Source organism: Schistocerca americana, chromosome 5 (assembly GCF_021461395.2).
Source record: "Schistocerca americana isolate TAMUIC-IGC-003095 chromosome 5, iqSchAmer2.1, whole genome shotgun sequence".
NCBI lineage: Eukaryota > Metazoa > Arthropoda > Insecta > Orthoptera > Acrididae > Schistocerca > Schistocerca americana.
Genome location: NC_060123.1, coordinates 604,243,865 through 604,263,548, shown reverse-complemented (window position 1 = coordinate 604,263,548; position 19,684 = coordinate 604,243,865). Strand labels below are relative to the sequence as shown.

The 19,684-nt window shown below is 48.1% G+C and overlaps 1 protein-coding gene across 1 annotated transcript in view; it reads left to right on the top strand.

Annotated features, from left to right (window-relative positions):
* LOC124616580 (juvenile hormone esterase-like) overlaps nt 1-19,684 on the top strand; it is a 412,155-nt gene that overhangs the window by 374,349 nt on the left and 18,122 nt on the right. Inside the window, exon 8 of the mRNA XM_047144901.1 lies at nt 2,427-2,580. Coding sequence (XP_047000857.1) covers nt 2,427-2,580 — 154 coding nt within the window. The remainder of the gene's footprint in view (nt 1-2,426; nt 2,581-19,684) is intronic.

Below are 19,684 nucleotides of genomic sequence, written 5' to 3'. Positions count from 1 at the left end.
TTCGCGAACCTCCTCTCGACTCCTGCTCAAGAGTTTGGGAATTCTGACATCGGCCTCTGAACGTATAGTCTAACAATATATGCTTATTCCCAAGAATTAACAGCTTTCACTCGGTTAATAATAGGTAGACTCTTGTGAAGAAAGGTGTGCAGTATTCTGCAGCCTCAATTTTCAATAAGCAAGATATTTTTTTTAAAAATAGCAGTAATCATCGCACATTTCAGAGTAAACAGACGATTTTTTTTTGGCTCACTCCTGCTATCTCGGGGAGTTCCTTGCAAAAAATTAAGCTACTTTCATTGTTATATTGCTGGTAATGCTGGTACTGTGTACTCCGCAGCTTATCATCTGTAGAGGATTTGTATAAATTTTATTTTATCTATTATTAGCGTCTATGATGTTAATTTCATGGACTGACTCGTAACAGGAGTATGAAGATTTGCTCCTCAATTGGGGCCCCCCACTCGTGGTCTCGCGGTCGCGTTCCCGCTTCCCGAGCACGGGGTCCCAGGTTCGATTCCCGGAGGGGTTAGGGATTTTCACCTGCCTCGAGATGACTGGGTGTTTGTGTTATCATAATTTCATCACCATTCATGAAAGTGGCGTGACTGGACTCAGCAATGATTGGGAATTTGTACGGGCGCTGATAACCGCGCAGTTGAGCGCCCCACAGACCAAACATAATAATAATAATAATAATAATAATCATCATCATCAACTACTGGGTCCTACGGAACTACACTGAGGTGACAGAAGTCATGGTATACTTCCCAATATCGGACTCCCTTTTGCCCGGCGTAGTACAGCAACTCGATGTGGTGTGACTCAGCAAGTCGTTGGAAGTCCCCTGCAGAAATATTGAGTCAAGCTCTTCATAACCACAAAAGTGTTGCCGGGGTAGGATTTTGTGCACGAGCTGACCTGTCGATTATGTCTCATAAATGCTGGGTGTCATTTCAGTTGGGTAATATCAGTGGCCAAATCATTCGTTCGAATTGCCGAGAATCTTCTTCAAACAAATCGCAAACAATTGTGGCACGATGACATGGAGTATTGTCCAGGGGACATGAAGTCCATGCTAACCGCCTTGTCGCAGTGGTCACACCGGTTTCCGTCAGATCACCGAAGTTAAGCGCTGTCGGGCTAGGCTAGCACTTGGATGGGTGACCATCCGGTCTGCCGGTCGGAGTGGCCGTGCGGTTCTGAGCGCTACAGTCTGGAACCAAGCGACCGCTACGGTCGCAGGTTCGGATCCTGCCTCGGGCATGGATGTGTGTGATGTCCTTAGGTTAGTTAGTTCTAAGTTCTAGGCGACTGATGACCTCAGTAGTTAAGTCGCATAGTGCTCAGAGCCCTTTGAACCATCCGGTCTGAGGAGCGCTGTTGACAAACGGGGTGCACTCAGCCCGTGTGAGGCAAACTGAGGAGCCACTTGACTGAGAAGTAGCGGCTCCGGTCTCGGAAACTGACATACGGCCAGGAGAGCGGTGTGCTGACCACCATGCCCCTCCATATCGGCATCCAGTGACGCCTGTGGGCCGAGGATGACACGGCGGCCGGTCGGTACCTTTAGGCCTTCATGGCCTGTTCGGGAGGAGTTACATAAAGTCCATGAACGGCTGCAAATGGTCTCCAGACAGCTGAACATAACCATTGTCCAATCATTGATCAGTTCAGTTTGACCAGAGGACGCTGTCCATTCCATGTAGACACAGCCCACACCATTATGGAGCCGACACCAGCTTGCACAGTACCTTCTTGACAACTTGGGTCCATGGCTTTCTGGGATCTGCGCCACACTCGAACCCTACTATTAGCTATTACCATCTCAAATCGGGACCCATCTGACCAGGCCACCGTTTTCCAGTCGCCTAGCATCCAACACATATGGTCACGAGCCCAGGAGAGGCACTGCATACGATGTTGTGCTGTTAGCAAACACACACACGTCGGTCGTCTGCTGCCACAGCCCATTAACACACTGTCCTAACAGATACGTCCTACGCTCCAAATCGATTTCTGTAGTTATTTTACGCTGTGTTGCTTGTCTGTTAGCACTGACGACTCTACGGAAACGCCGCTGCTCTCGGTCGTTAAGTGAAGGGCGTCTGCCTCTGCATTGTACATGGTGACAGGTAATGCCTGAAATTTGGTATCGTCCTATGCGTCCAGCTCCAACGACCATTCGGTGTTCATAGTCACTTACTTGCTGTGGTGCGGCCATAATCATTTCGGATATCTTTTGACATGAATCACCTGAGTACAAATGACAGCTCCGCCAAAGAACTGCCTTTCTGTACCTTGTGTACGCGATACTACCGCCATCTGTATATGTGCATATCGCTGTTCCGTGAAGTTGTCACCTCAGTGTTTATGTGTAAGACAAAAAATAATAATAAATAAACTTTCTGCGTGTGGGGTTGCAGGTGCGGGGCGACATGCTGTTCTTCTACCCGTCGGTGCTGGCGGGCCGCCTCCACGCCCGCCTCCGCGACGCCGCCCCGCTCTACCTGTACCACTTCGCCGTCGACGGCCGACTCAACATGTTCAAGAAACGCTTCGGCGCTGACGCCCACACAGGTGAGACAACCCGACGTGTAGGTACACTCACAGGCATTCAGTCACCTGTTGTTTCCCAGAAAAGTACACTTGAGGCTACAGGCATATGTCATTTGAGCACTGGTAGTAAATTTTCTGAAAGAAAAAAAGAATCTGGCTTTTTAAACTTGTTGCTTGGCCAGTGCTACCACCTGTTACACTGTAGGATATGTCTAGAAAATTATAAGAATAATCTACACTCCTGGAAATTGAAATAAGAACACCGTGAATTCATTGTCCCAGGAAGGGGAAACTTTATTGACACATTCCTGGGGTCAGATACATCACATGATCACACTGACAGAACCACAGGCACATAGACACAGGCAACAGAGCATGCACAATGTCGGCACTAGTACAGTGTATATCCACCTTTCGCAGCAATGCAGGCTGCTATTCTCCCATGGAGACGATCGTAGAGATGCTGGATGTAGTCCTGTGGAACGGCTTGCCATGCCATTTCCACCTGGCGCCTCAGTTGGACCAGCGTTCGTGCTGGACGTGCAGACCGCGTGAGACGACGCTTCATCCAGTCCCAAACATGCTCAATGGGGGACAGATCCGGAGATCTTGCTGGCCAGGGTAGTTGACTTACACCTTCTAGAGCACGTTGGGTGGCACGGGATACATGCGGACGTGCATTGTCCTGTTGGAATAGCAAGTTCCCTTGCCGGTCTAGGAATGGTAGAACGATGGGTTCGATGACGGTTTGGATGTACCGTGCACTATTCAGTGTCCCCTCGACGATCACCAGTGGTGTACGGCCAGTGTAGGAGATCGCTCCCCACACCATGATGCCGGGTGATGGCCCTGTGTGCCTCGGTCGTATGCAGTCCTGATTGTGGCGCTCATCTGCACTGCGCCAAACACGCATACGACCATCATTGGCACCAAGGCAGAAGCGACTCTCATCGCTGAAGACGACACGTCTCCATTCGTCCCTCCATTCACGCCTGTCGCGACACCACTGGAGGCGGGCTGCACGATGTTGGGGCGTGAGCGGAAGACGGCCTAACGGTGTGCGGGACCGTAGCCCAGCTTCATGGAGACGGTTGCGAATGGTCCTCGCCGATACCCCAGGAGCAACAGTGTCCCTAATTTGCTGGGAAGTGGCGGTGCGGTCCCCTACGGCACTGCGTAGGATCCTACGGTCTTGGCGTGCATCCGTGCGTCGCTGCGGTCCGGTCCCAGGTCGACGGGCACGTGCACCTTCCGCCGACCACTGGCGACAACATCGATGTACTGTGGAGACCTCACGCCCCACGTGTTGAGCAATTCGGCGGTACGTCCACCCGGCCTCCCGCATGCCCACTATACGCCCTCGCTCAAAGTCCGTCAACTGCACGTACGGTTCACGTCCACGCCGTCGCGGCATGCCACCAGTGTTAAAGACTGCGATGGAGCTCCGTATGCCACGGCAAACTGGCTGACACTGACGGCGGCGGTGCACAAATGCTGCGCAGCTAGCGCCATTCGACGGCCAACACCGCGGTTCCTGGTGTGTCCGCTGTGCCGTGCGTGTGATCATTGCTTGTACAGCCCTCTCGCAGTGTCCGGAGCAAGTATGGTGGGTCTGACACACCGGTGTCAATGTGTTCTTTTTTCCATTTCCAGGAGTGTAGTTGACTTTGAGAATCCCACTGAAGAGCCAAACAAACTGGTACACCTGTCTAATATAGTGCAGGGCTCCCGCGAGCACGCGGAAGTGTCACAACACGACGTGGCATGGACTCGACTAATGTCTGAAGTAGTGCTGGAGGGAACTGACACCACGAATCCTGCAGGGCTGTCCATAAATCGCTAAGAGTACGAGGGGGTGGAGATCTCTTCTGAACAGGACGTTGCAAGGCATCCCAGATGTGCTCAATAATCTTCATGTGTGGTGCGTTTGGTAGCCAGCGGAAGTGTTTTAAGTCAGAAGAGTGTTCCTGGAACCACTCTGTCGCAATGATGGACGTATGGGGTGTCAATGGACACGAAAGGATGCAGCTGACCACACAGGAAGCTTAGTACGTGTCACCTGTTCACAGTCTTATCTAGACTTATCAGGGGTCGCATAACACTCCACCTGGACACGCTCCACACCATTACATAGCCTCCACCAGCTTGAACAGTCCCCCGATGACATGCATGGTCCATGGATTCATGAGGTTGTCTGCAAACCTGTACACATCCATCCGCTCGATAGAAAATGGTTCAAACGGCACTGAGCACTATGCGACTTAACTTCTGAGGTCATCAGTCCCCTAGAACTTAAAACTACTTAAACTTAACTAACCTAAGGACATCACACACATCCATGCCCGAGGCAGGATTCGAACCTGCGACCGTAGCGGTCGCGCGGTTGCAGACTGTAGCGCCTAGAACCGCTCGGCCACCTCGGCCGGCCGCTCGATTCAGTTTGTAACGAGACTCGAGACTCGTTCGACCAAACGTCCAATTTCGGTGTTGACGGACCCAGGCGATACGTAAAGCTTTCTGTCGTGCTGTCATTAAGGGTACACGAGTGGACCTTCAGCTCCGAAAGCCCATATCATTGATGTTTCGTTGAATGGTTCGCGCGCTGACACTTGTTGAGGGCCCAGCATTGAAATCTGCAGCAATTTGCGGAAGGGGTGCACTCCTGTCACACCGAACGATTCTCTTCAGTCGTCGTTGGTCCCGTTCTAGCAGTATCTTTTTCCGGCCGCAGCGATGTTGGAGATCTGATGTTTTACCGGACACCTAATATTCACCGTACACCCTTGAAATGGTCGTACGGGAAAAATCCCTATTTCATCAACACTTCGGAGATGATGTGTCCTGTCTCTCGTGCGCCGACTTTAACATCACGTTCAAACTCAGTCTTGATAACCTGCCATTGTAGCAGCAGTAACCGATCTAACAACTGCGCCAAGCACTTCTTGTCTTATATAGGTGTTGCCGACCGCAGCGCCGTATTCTCCCTGTTTACATATCTCTGTATTTGAGTACGCATGCCTATACCAGTTTCTTTGGCGCTTCAGTATATTATTCATGATTTAAGATATACCACTGGAAAGAAACTGTGGAACCCAGAAGAAATAATTCAACGGATCAATGAAATAATGAAAACCAAAAAAAAATTGTTTAGGAACAGAAATTAACACAGCAATTTACGTCACTTAGGAATTAAATTAATAGGAATTTCAACGGATTAAAAGCCAAACGGTGCAGGAAAAATGGTTACACCGAAGAGGAAACGATCATCTAAGGCAGATTAAGCTTATAGAAAGATCAAAATAACTTTTAGAGAATTGAAAAGTAGAGTCGACAATATTAATAGTGCAAAATAAAGTGCAGAGATAGGGTGACTTCATAAAGAACGTTGAGAGAATCTGGAAATGGGAGAAACTGTCCGATAATGTAACAGAAGATGAAATCAACATCTACATAATTACTATGCAGTTCGCAGTTAAGCGCCTGGGAGAGGGTTCATCGGATGATCTTTAAGTTACTTCTCCACCTTTCCACTCTCGAACAGCGAACGGGGAAAACTAACTGTTAAGTCTTCCCGTACGAGCTATGATTTCTCTTATTTTATTACGACAAACGTTCCTCCCTATGTTGGTGGGTGCCAACAAAATATTTTCACACCCTGAGGACGAAGTTGGTGGTTGAAATTTCATGAGAAGATTCTGCCGCAACGAGAATTGCCTTCGTTTCATTGATCGTCACCCCAATTTGCATATGTTTGCTGTGGCACTCTCTCCCCTATTTCACGATAATACAAAACGAACGGCCCTTCTTTGAATTTTTTCGATGTCCTCCGCCGAAGCTCTCTAATGCGGATCCCACACCGCACTGCAGTACTCCAAAAAAGAGCGGTCGAGCATAGTGCAAGCAGTCTCTTTAGTAGACCTGTTGCATTTTCTCAGTGTTCCGTCAATAAAACGCAGTGTTTGGTTTTTCTTCCTCACGACATTATCTATGATTCTTCGGATTTAAGTTATTCGTAACTGTAATTCCGAAGTAAATAGTTGAATTTGCAGCCTGTGGCAAATATACAGCATCCAGTATTGGTCTTAGTTTGACAGAACTTTGGCAGAGACTTGCGATGGAACAAGTGAGAAGGAGATGGGGAAAATTGAACGCAATTTCTGAAATTAGAGGACGAAGTAGCTATCAAACGATTACTGAAGTTAACATGGAGAATCTATGAAACTGAAGACATGCGGTTGGAATTTCAGAATAATATCATCCGCGCAATGCTTGAGATACGTGCAGCACATAAGTCCCAAAATTTTCGCAAAACCAACTTGGCAGCTCATGCTTCAGAACTACTAACTACAACAACATACAGAAGAATGGAAAAGAAAATTAAAGATCTCGTAGATAACGATTAGTTCGGCTTTAGTAAAGGTAAAAACACTTAACAGGTGGTTCTGACGTTACTAAGGAGCGGCAGAAATGAGATTAGCAACTAACTTACCAGCAAAATTGGAGATCCTATATTAGGCAAACTGAACGAACTCAGCCACCTTGGAACTAAAATAAGGCATGATAGACAAACGGGAGTTTGTAAGTAGCAAAATAGTACGGGCCAAGAACGTATCCTTCGCAATAAGAGGTCTACTGTGAAAGAGGTTTCAGAGAATGTACGTTGAGAACACCATTGTGTGGGAGTTACCACGGATAGTGGGAAAACCAGGAAATACGATGGTTCAAATGGCTCTGAGCACTATGGGACTTAAGGGGTAGGGCGTCAAACGGGCCGACTTGCAGCAGGAGAGGCTCCACAGGACATTTTAATTTCCACAGTATATACTTTTACAAATAAATTCATAAAACTTTGTCAGCATGACCAGGAACGATTCAAAATTCACACTCATTGGAGTGGAAGTTCGAAAACATAACGCAGTAATTTTTTTTACATGTGAAATTTCATCATTTTTTTCACTTACTAGATTTTCCAAATCTATTAAAAACTGTGGTAAAAATTGAGGTAATTAACTATAAAATTTGTGTTTTTTCTAAACATGAATTTTAAAATATAACAGTTCATTCGTTTTTTGATAAATTAAATAAATTCTAGAGTTTCATACACCTGTGAGTGTGGTATGTATGCTGTGCAAAATTCATCGAAGAATCTCTCTAACTTATGAAGAAAAGTGTACCTATAGCAACAAATACAGCCATTAATAAGTGAAAAAAATGATGAAATTTCGCACGAAAAAACAATTTATTTTGTTATGTTTTCGAACTTCCACTGCAATGAGTGTGAATCCTGAATCCTTCCTGGTGATGCTAACAAAGTTTTATGAATTTATTTGTAAAAGTATAGACACTGGAAATTAAAATGTCCTGCGATGCCTCACCTGCTCCAAGTCAGCTGGTTTGACGTCCTACCCCCTTTAACATCTGAGGTCATCAGTTCCCTAGAACGTAGAACTACTTAAACCTAACTAACCTAAGGACATCACACACATCCATGCCCGAGGCAGGATTCGAACCTGCGACCGTAGCGGTCGCGCGGTTCCATACTGAAGCGCCTAGAACCAACCGCTCGGCTGCTTCGGCCGGCCGGAAATACGATAACTAAGCGTTGGAAATATGGTGTTTTTGGACTGCGTATGCTACCAAACACACTGAATGGACGCAATTTGTACCGTGGTCTCAAAGATTACCTGATATGAAACACATTAATTACTGTGTTTGCCACCATCTTAAAGGTACTGTCTGCACCACTCCAGTTAACACAGTTGAAGAACTGGAGCAGAGACTTGTGAATGCTTTTCAGGAATTTCGAAATTATCCAGGCGTGTTTGAAAGGATTCGAAACTCATTGCGAGGACGGGTACAGGCCCGCGTCCGGATCCAAAGACGACACTTTGAACGCCTTTAAAAAATGGTTCTGAGCACTATGGGACTTAACAGCTATGGTCATCAGTCCCCTAGAACTTAGAACTACTTAAACCTAACTAACCTAAGGACAGCACACAATACCCAGTCATTACGAGGCAGAGAAAATCCTTGACCCCGCCGGGAATCGAACCCGGGAATCCGGGCGTCGGAAGCGAGAACGCTACCGCACGACCACGAGCTGCGGACTTGAACGCCTTTAACTACGAGTACTGTCGTGTAACTGTTGTCGTGTTCATTCAAAAGACCCGCAGTTCAGCCAAATTATCTGTAAACAATATTTCTTAACTAGGATGATGTTGACACAGAATAAGTCAGTAGTGGCTGGTAACCGCGAAGTCGCAATTATCTCGCAAACATACCGAGATAATTTTGCTTCTAGTATCGTGTGTTTTTAACTGTATACGTTTATCCCATTAATTATGGTAGATGCTGTAGACACACACATGTTAAATAATACTTTATCAAAGAATTATGAAGAAAAATATAAACAATATGAGAAATTGATATTTAATAAGCGGGGAACCGCCTTAATAATGTAAACACTGCTTCCTGAAGTTGCTCGAGAAGGCGAGAGATAATAATTGCACATTCTGAGCAACATTGTGGGAGGACTATAGAAGTAATTGGCTTATGCGTCCTCCTCGACAAGAAATAAAGCAAGCAATATCCTGCCTAAAAAAGAAAAATTTCCAGTACTGTTTGATATTCCTCCTGAAGTAATACAAGCCATAACTGACCGAAAAGACATCTACTTGGGTGAACTGTATGTGTGGGGTCCTGCCCAGTCGTCTCTTATACGGTGCCTAAAGGATGCTGCTTTCTCGGATAGCTATACAACAGTTCCAGCATATAACATTAATGGTTTTTATTACAATAAACTGACAATACTTAACTTTGGTTTACAATGGTATCGCAAGCGATAGGGTTTCGCTATATACAAATTCTATGCTACTAATGGATACGGATCATTAATAACGGCTCTACTAGTGTCCGTCTTCTACTCTCCGGGTCCGCTAGTGCAGGTCTACTACTGTCCCTTTGCTGTCAGGCAGAGGCTGGCAGGACCGGCGCTTATGTTTGTAAGTTTGCTACTTTAATTTTTCCTATGTAAGCGGTACTGCTAGACAATAAAAGCGGGTTAAAAGCTGTGAGCTGTCTGGGGAAGTTAACCTTGCATTACTGAGCAACTGTTTCACCAGGCATCCAGTCTAGCTTACCGAATTCCCAACCAGACTAACATTAATTATAATCTTTTAATAGTCATACGACAACCGGTGATATATATATATATATATAAGAGAATTTAAATAAAAAGAAATAAATCAGTTTATATTTGGAAATTTATTTTAAGATTGATCATTGAAATTTCAGCATATTAAACTTTATTCCTAACTAAACTGGTGCCTTATTTAGGATTGTGAAAATGTGAGATTGCAATCTTACGGAACACATCAAATATGGAGCCAAGATTGGGAGACTGCATACAACACTGCATTCATAAAACAACCACTACCAACAGATCCAAATTTTCACCCAAAGAAATTACGTTCGTAGCACAATCCTGTCCGTCATGTAATTACCACACACTGGTATACTAAATTCGCACTAACTCTCTGTGAAATCTTTCCAAAAAGAATAGCTGAGGGCTACTTTGATGATTACACCACATGCTTCACGTGGTCAACTTGGTTTACACAAAGCGTATAACTCCACAATAATTTTGATAATTAAAATAAATTAGATCGAAAAGCAATTTACAAAAGAAAAACCTCGAACTGGTTACTAACGTCTTACTGTTAACCTGACGGGTCAAACAGTTATATAAGCACGTGGTACTGGTCTCGCAAAGTACACCCCACGTGGGTTGAACATAAAGAAAAGTTGCTATATTGAAAAATATTGTCAAGACGAGACGTTATAATCACACAAGCATTCGCATTTAAGATTGATCTTAGAGTTACTGATCAACACGTGGTTCCACTTTACTCGTAAAGTAGTGACAAAGCAACTACCGGAAAATAATCTGAACTTCACACGAGAATTACACTGCGCTGCAATTTAAGATAACATTAGATATTTTAGAACAAAACCTGAAGTAAAGGTGATTAAATTTTCAGTTAGGCTGAACTTAAGAAATCCATTGTCCTACGGACTTAGCAGAGACGCGCTTAGCCGGAGATCTTCAGACGCTCGCCACGGACAGACTGCCGTGGTTCCTACCTGAGGGGTGCCTCACAAATACAAACGGAAGTGACCAGAGAGGCAGCTTCCTATACCAACATGACAAGGGACGGGCAGGATGATACTAAGGATAGAAACCTCTTTGCTTTTAGAAAGCGTAGCTACCTGTTCCGACGTTGGTCCTACTGTTCTCTAGCAGACAGGCTTGTCTGCTACCATCCAGCATGCAACTACAAATACATTTGCTCATTCATCCTCTCACACAGAAGGGACGGGGGATGACAGTATCTTATCATATACAGTATATAAAAGAAAGCGGATGTAGGTTCCGTATGAGACTGTGTGACATGAATTACATATAAAATGTGTTTTAAAGTGTAGTAGTGTGACAGATCGTTCTTGTTTATGTGTAAAAGTAACACGTTCCACTACTCAGTCTCCTCCCAGATAGTCAGAAACGCCACAGTAAATTTAGAAGAGGAATTTATGCCGTAAATGACAACAGATTTAAGAAATTAAACATGAAAGGAATCCAACAGAGACCTTTCATGTTCTCTTCGTGCAAAGGCCGCTCCTGTCGTGGTGACGTCCTGGTCAGAGCGCTATTGGCTCACGTCGTCTCACAGCCTTCTCTGCTCTTGCGTTCTTCATCTTCGTGCCGTCGCTTAGCGTTACGCCGGAACAGTATAACAAGTACTTCTTGCCCGAAAGAGTCCCTGCACGTTGAAGAATGCTGAGGAAGTGGTAACTGATAAAGAGGTGGGCAAGGATCCTATGATACAGAGATGTTACCTACTGTTTGACTCTACGACATTTTGGATAACATATTCGAAAAAGGAAACTGTACAAAGGAGTGCAAGACCGTGAAGTATTCTATCGCATGAGCGCTAAGTAGTACGAATTTAGGAGAGGAGAATCCATAGAAATGGAATAAATAAGAATATCCCGCTTGTGGCAGACAGTCAGTCTCTTACGGTCTAGCGGTGATGTTAGATGTGGTCCACACTTTCGATAACTGATGACTTTCGTTCGAATTGGCACGAAGGAAGGAAGATTAGGGCTTAATGCCCCGTCGACATCGAGGTCATTAGAGACTGTGCGAAATCTCTGAATGCGATAGGTTCAAATGACTCTAAGCACTTTGGGACTTAACATCTGAGGTCATCAGTCCCCCAGACTTAGCACTACTTAAACTTAACTAACCTAAGGACATCACACACATCCATGCCCGAGGTAGGATTCGAACCTGCGACCGCAGCAGCAATGCGTTTCCGGACTGAAGCCCCCTAGAACCGCTCGGCCACATCGGCCGGCTGGAGTGCGATAGGATGGGAAAGGAAGTCGCCAGTGCCGATTCAGAGGAACTATTTCACCATTTTTCTGAAGTGATCCAAGGAAATCACGGAGAACCCAAGTCTGGATGTCCGGATACGGATTTGAATCGTCAGTCTCCCGGATGAGAGTCCAGTGTGCTGATCACAGCGGCACCTCGCTATGTCTGATGGAAATGGGGTGTCCAGAGGTGTTCTGAAACTGTTAAAGAGATTATTGCTGAGTAAAATAAGCGTGTTTAAGGTATTCGGCACAGGAAATAACGAAGGCCATATCGATAGGTTGTCTGTATGGATCTCTGTATGTGGTCCAGGTTTTGAGTTGTAATATTGGAACCCATACCGAACAAGTTATGATAACACTGATGTAAGCAGATTGAAACCCTTGAAGATGCTCACAGTTCGAATATAATAAACATTCTTGAGACTGAGAAGCTTATGTCCACGAACCAGCATGGTATTAGAAACCATCACTGATGTGAAACGCAGCTCGCCCTTTTCACACATGATATACTGAGAACTATGGATGACAGGCAACGGGCAGGTTCCACATTTCTAGATTTCCGGAAAGCATTTCACACAGTGTCGCATTGCAGGCTGTTAACGAAGGTACGAATATATACACTACTGGCCATTAAAATTGCTACACCAAGAAGAAATGCAGATGATAAACGGGTATTCATAGGACAAATATATTATACTAGAACTGACATGTGATTACGTTTTCACGCTATTTGGGTGCATAGATCCTGAGAAATCAGTACCCAGAACAACCACCTCTGGCCGTAATAACGGCCTTGATACCCCTGGGCATTGAGTCAAACAGAGCTTGGATGGCGTGTACAGGTACAGCTGCCCATGCAGCTTCAACACGATACCACAGTTCATCAAGAGTCGTGACTGGCGTATTGTGACGAGCCAGTTGCTCGGCCACCATTGACCAGACGTTTTCAGTTGGTGAGAGATCTGGAGAATGTGCTGGCCAGGGCAGCAGTCGAACATTTTCTGTATCCAGAAAGGCCCGTACAGGACCTGCAACATGCGGTCGTGCATTATCCTGCTGAAATGTAGGGTTTCGCAGGGATCGAATGAAGGGTAGAGCCACGGGTCGTAACACATCTGAAATGTAACGTCCACTGTTCAAAGTGCCGTCAATGCGAACAAGAGGTGACCGAGTCGTGTAACCAATGGCACCCCATACCATCACGCCAGGTGATACGCCAGTATGGCGATGACGAATACACGCTTCCAGTGTGCATTCATCGCGATGTCGCCAAACACGGATGCGACCATCATGATGCTGTAAACAGAACCTGGATTCATCCGAAAAAGTGACGTTTTGCCTTCGTACAGCCAGGTTCGTCGTTGAGTACACCATCGCAGACGCTCCTGTCTGTGATGCAGCGTCAATGGTAACCGCAACCATGGTCTCCGAGCTGATAGTCCATGCTGCTGCAAACGTCGTCGAACTGTTCGTGCAGATGGTTGTTGTCTTGCAAACGTCCGCATCTGTTGACTCAGGGGTCGAGACGTGGCTGCACGATCCGTTACAGCCACGCGGATAAGATGCCTGTCATCTCGACTGATAGTGATACGAGGCCGTTGGGATCCAGCACGGCGTTTCGTATTACCCTCCTGAAGCCACCGATTCCATATTCTGGTAACAGTCATTGGATCTCGACCAACGCGAGCAGCAGTGTCGCGATACGATAAACCGAAATCGCGATAGGCTACAATGCGACCTTTATCAAAGTCGGAAACGTGATGGTACGCATTTCTCCTCCGTGCGCGAGGCATCACAACAACGTTTCACCAGGCAACGCCGGTCAACTGCTGTTTGTGTATGAGAAATCGGTTGGAATCTTTCCTCATGTTAGTACGCTGTAGGTGTCAACACCGGCGCGAACCTTGTGTGAATGCCCTGAAAAGTTAATTATTTGCTGTGTAGCAATTTTAATGACCAGTAGTGTAGAATTAGTTCGTAGAAATGTGAGTGGCTCAAAGTTGTCCCCGACGACGAGCATTCATCAGATACAAGGGTGTCGTCAGGTGTGCCCCAGACATGTGTGACAGGACCTCTGTTGTTCTCGCCCCCAGGGGCTCAGCATTCATTTGCTGGGTATGGGCTTGGCGACCCCGGGGTTCCTGAGCTGGGGACTGGTAAGCGCCACCTGTCCCCCGTCACCGTAAGCTCTGAGTACACTTCAGCGACCACCGTGCGGCGCGGCGGTGGAATGTTGTGTGTCTCAGGGAATGGGGATCTTGGCTTGGCCGCCCGGATCGCGAGGATGGAACAACCCTCTATAAACAACCCCTCAATCTTCCGGTGTGCTCCGCGCCTATGAGATGCATGGCTGTTGAGGTGGAACAGTCGCAAGCGGGCAACCTCTGGGGCACCTGCCACACCCCAGTTGTATACGGCTTACTCAGGCACGCGGGGCTCTGTCTGAGCGGACCTTTAGTTCCCTAGCTGCTCGTGGGACCGCAATGGACCCTTCGACCTCTACATTTCCCCCTACCAGTGGATTGGGTGGGCCGCTGGTAGGCAAACACACCCCTTCGAAAAAGCGACTTCGTGCTTCGAGTCCTCCAGCTCCTGGTGTTGCTAGAGATTTATCAGACTGTTGTAACAGAGCACATGCTGATAATCAGAATGTGTTTTTGATTATTAAACGAAAGGAGGGTAGCTTTGAGAGGGTTTCTCCCTTTTACATCCACAAGGGTCTTGAAGGAATTGCAGGTACACTGAAATCTGTTAAGCGTCTGCGCAATGGTACTCTCTTAGTTGAGACTTCTAGTTCCCGTCAAGTCGCTTCTCTTCGGAAAGCACCCAGTCTCGGAGAGTACGCTATCGAGACCGAGCTCCACTCCACACTGAACTATAGTAAGGGTGTTGTGACATGTAGGGACTTGGTGGATATCTCCACAGACGAGTTGAAATCTGAGTGGGCTGACGAAGGTATTGTTGACGTGCAGAATATTATGAGGCGAGTCGATGGGGACCTAGTAAAATCCGACTCGTTTATTCTCACGTTCAGTTGCCCGAGACTTCCAGAGCATGTTAAAGCGGGGTTCTTACGTTTGCCAGTACGGCCATATTTCCCCAACCCAATGCGCTGCTTTAAATGTCAGCGCTTTGGGCATACTACATTGGGGTGCAATGGGATAGCCACTTGCGGTAAATGTGGTCAGCCTGCCCATGAAGGAGCCGATTGTTCATCGCCTGTGAAATGCGTGAATTGCTTTGGGAGTCACCCTGTCTGGAGCCGGGTCTGCCCCATCTATCTCGAGGAACGGAAGATACAGGAGATCAAAACATCTAAGCGCATCCCCTATGGTGAGGCCAAGAAGCTCTTTAAGGCCATGCAACCTCCTGTGTTTACTACATCTTTCGCTTCCGCCCTGAAAAAACCAGTACAAATGGCCACTGTTGCTACGCAAACGGAGGTTGCTAGTGTTAGCACTAATACCTGCGTTTGCCAGTGCACTTGTGCTGCTGCGGTTGTTTTGCAACCTGCAGCTCTCCCCGCAATGTCGGACAAGGCCGTGGTTGCTGACATTGGGGTACTTCCTGCCTCTTCCCCTATGGCGCCTTCTGCCCAGGCGAGTAAAGCTCCACCTGTTGACAAGGCTCTGCATTCTAAGCCCCCTAAGACCAAGACGCCGAAGGTGAAGATTTTGCCACCTGCGGAGACTGATCAGGGTCGGTCCGATGACGAGGCCATCGTACTGTCTGACATCTCCCGTGGGTCGTCATCGGAGCTGATGGACATTGATGTCGACCGGGGGCGCTCTTCTCGCCCCAAGAATAAATCTCCGGCCAGTACGGGCTCTCCTCCAAAACACAGAGGCCGGGTGAAAGTTCAGCCACCCTGATCACTGGCTCCCATCTTACAGTGGAACCTGAATGGGTTCAGGACGCATGTGGCCGAACTACAACTCCTTGTACGTGAGTTCCCTTTGTGCTTATGTCTCCAAGAGACACATTTTCGGGCCACTGATGCTCCTTCTTTACGGGGCTATACCGTCTATCGGAAAGATGATCTGACGGGGGAAAGGGCAAAGGGTGGTGTTGCGGTTTTTGTCCGTGACATGCACCCCTCATCTGAGCTCCCTCTCGTTACAGACTTGCAAGCAGTTGCAGTTGACCTTCTTGTGGGTCGGAGGCTCACAGTCTGTTCCCTTTACTTACCTCCTCAGGATGCGATAGACTCTGAGGCTCTCTCAGACCTTATTGGCCAACTTCCCCGCCCCTTTCTTCTTCTGGGGGACTTCAATGCTTATAATGTCTTATGGGGCTCGTCGACTACTTGCCCCAGGGGTCGCATTCTGGAACGCCTCATGGTGTCTGAAGAACTGTGCATCCTCAACTCTGGTGCCCCCACTCATTTCTGTACTGCTTCTGGGTCGTCGTCAGCTATTGACCTTTCCTTTTGCTCTCCAGCACTAGCGGATTCTGCTCTATGGGAGGTTGATGCTGACCTCCATTCTAGTGACCACTTCCCCCTTTGGATTCGCCTCCTGGATGAGGCTATGGCATTTCCGGTACCGCCCCGGTGGCACCTCTGCAGGGCTGACTGGACACTTTTTAGCCACCTGGCCGTTTTGGAACACCGTGACAGCGTCCACGAATGGGTAGACCATGTTACAGCTGTGATCTCCCATGCTGCTGAATTGTCAATCCCACGGTCATCCGGTCATCCCAAGAGGCGTCCTGTCCCTTGGTGGACCCCTGAGTGCCGCTCAGCCATCCGAGCCCGCCGTGCCGCTCTGCGCCGCTTCAAGTGCCGTCCCACGGCTGACAATCTTGCAACCTTTCGGGTGGCAAGGGCTAAAGCGCGACGCGTGATTAAAGAGAGCAAACGACGGTCATGGCAATCGTTCTTGAACTCCATCTCCCGCTCCACTAGTTCTACGAAAGTATGGGAAGCCATCAGGAGGATTTCCGGGAAACTCGGCCAGCTACCCGTCACGGCCTTGCTGCATCAGGGAAGTCTCCTCACGGCGCCGAGAGACATTGCCCAGACACTGGCCATGCATTTTGCGGTATCTACCGCCACTATTAACTGTGATCCAGATTTCTGCCGCTACCGCACTGCCGTCGAGAGGGGTCACTTGGACTTCCGGTCTCCTAATTCTGAACCCTACAACTGCCCCTTCACAATGTGGGAACTGGATTCGGCGCTGTCTGTGGCTCATGATACTGCGCCTGGTCATGATCAAATCCGGTATAGCATGCTGCGGCACTTGTTACTGCCTTCCAAGGAAGTTCTCCTGAATTGTTTTAATATGATATGGTTATCCGGCACGTACCCTGACTCGTGGAGGGAAGCGATTTTGATACCCCTCCCCAAACCAGGGAAGGACCGAACGCATCCCAGTAGTTATCGAAGTATCGCCTTGACGAGCTGTGTCGGGAAGACGTTGGAACGCATGGTCAATCGTCGCCTGGTTTGGCTGCTCGAGACCAGGCAGCTCCTTAGCCCCTCTCAGTGTGGCTTTCGGAGATGGCGTTCCACTATAGACAACTTGACCCTGCTTGAGGCGGCCATCCAGCAGGCTTTCCTGCGTAACCAGCATTGTCTAGGTGTATTCTTTGACATTCATAAGGCGTATGACACTACTTGGCGCCGCCATATCCTCAATCAACTCCATGAGTGGGGCTTTCGTGGCCGTCTCCCCATCTTCATTCGGTCCTTTCTTTCCCACCGCCTCTTTCGCTATAGGGTTGGTAATGTGCTATCTGATTTGTATGTGCAGGAGAATGGTGTTCCTCAGGGAAGCGTTTTAAGTGTCACCCTCTTTGCCGTCGCCATTAACAGTATCACGTCCACTATCCGGAGTCCTGCCCAATGCTCCTTGTTTGTGGACGATTTTGCAGTTTTCTGTACTTCCTCCAGTCTTGTCACTGCTCGTCGGCAGTTGCAGCTTACGATACAGCGATTAGAGGCATGGACTGTGAAGACGGGTTTTACCTTTTCTGCCGACAAATGTGTGTGTGTTCATTTTAATCGTTCTCGACGTCTTTTTACCTCCCCTGCATTGCGTCTGAGGGACACCATTCTTCCTTTTAGCGACACTGTGCGGTTCCTGGGCCTCACTTTTGATTCCAAACTGTCGTGGTTGCCTCACCTTAAAGACCTCAAGGTGCGGGCCCTGAAGGCACTGAATATTTTGAAGTGTCTGAGCCATCGGTCCTGGGGAGCAGATCGGGCACGTCTGCTGCAGTTTTATAGGGCTTTCGTCCGATCACGTCTTGACTATGGTTGCACCGTGTATGGGTCAGCAAGGCCTTCGTATCTGAAGATACTTGACGCAGTACACCATGAGGGTATCAGGCTGGCCACTGGTGCCTTCCGTACCAGTCCCATCCCCAGCCTGTGTGCTGAGGCAGGGGAACCGCCGCTCGCCATCCGGCGGCAACTCCTCATGGTGCGTCGGGTGTGTCAATTCCTTGCCTGTCCTACATCCCCTGCGTACCCTACCGTTGCCCGACCGCCTATGGAACGTCTCTTTTCCAGTCGTCCCAGGGCAACGAGACCATTTGGGATTCGTGCCAAGCATTTGCTTGAGTCCCTTGGTGTGGAGCGTGTGGCCCCCCAACGACAAGGTTTTACTCGCCTGCCTCCCTGGTTGCTCCAGAGGCCCAGCGTCCTTTTAGACTTGTCGGAGTACCGGAGGAGCTGCACTCCTGCGTTTGTTTTTACCGCCTTATTTTATGATATTTTAACCCAGCATCCCGACCATGTACCAGTATTTACATATGGCTCTAAACAGGGGGACTCTGTTGGTTGTGCTGTTGTTTTCCCCGATCGAGTCGTCAAGTTACGGCTTCCTGCGGCGTTTACCATCTTTGATGCCAAATTGTTTGCGATCTTGCGGGCATTGGAGCAGATGAGATGTGTTCCCAGTCGTAAGTTCCTCATCTGTTCTGACTCCCTGAGTGCCCTTCAGACCATGCAACACTTGTACCCAGCGGATACGGTCGTCCAGAACATCCATGATGCCCTACTCCACCTGCAGCGGCAGGGGAAGGAGGTTTCCTTCTGCTGGGTGCCGGGGCACGTGGGTATTAGGGGAAACGAGCTGGCGGATGTGGCTGCCAAAGATGCATGTTCCCTCCCTCACGTTGTTGACTGTGCCGTCCCTCTCCATGCTGTTACCTCCCTCCTGCGTTTTCGCGTTATGCGTCAGTGGGAAGAGGAGTGGCTGGCAGTCGGTGAAAATAAGCTGCGTGTGGTCAAGGCCACCACGCGGCCATGGCGTACGTCCTACCAGTCATGCAGGCGGGATGAAGTTCTCCTCACTCGCCTCCGCATCGGGCACAGTCCCTTCACACATGGTTTTTTACTCCGGCGGGAGGATCCCCCAATCTGCAGTGCTTGTGGCGTCCAGATTACTGTCCGCCACATTTTACTTGACTGTCTTTTATTCTCTGACCAGAGGGCGGTGGTTTCTTTGCCACCGGATTTGCCCTCTATTTTGAAAGACGACGCAACGTCTGTGTTTAAGGTTTTACAGTTTTGTGTCCTGTCCAATTTGTTGCCACGGCTTTTAGGGAGAGGTTTTTAATGTGCTGCTGGATGACTGGCTCACCCAGATTTTAGGTAAGAGGTCCGCCAGTCACGAATACCTCCTTGTTTCCCTTCAGTTTCTGTCCTCCCTTCCTTGTGTTTCCTTTCCTTTTTTAG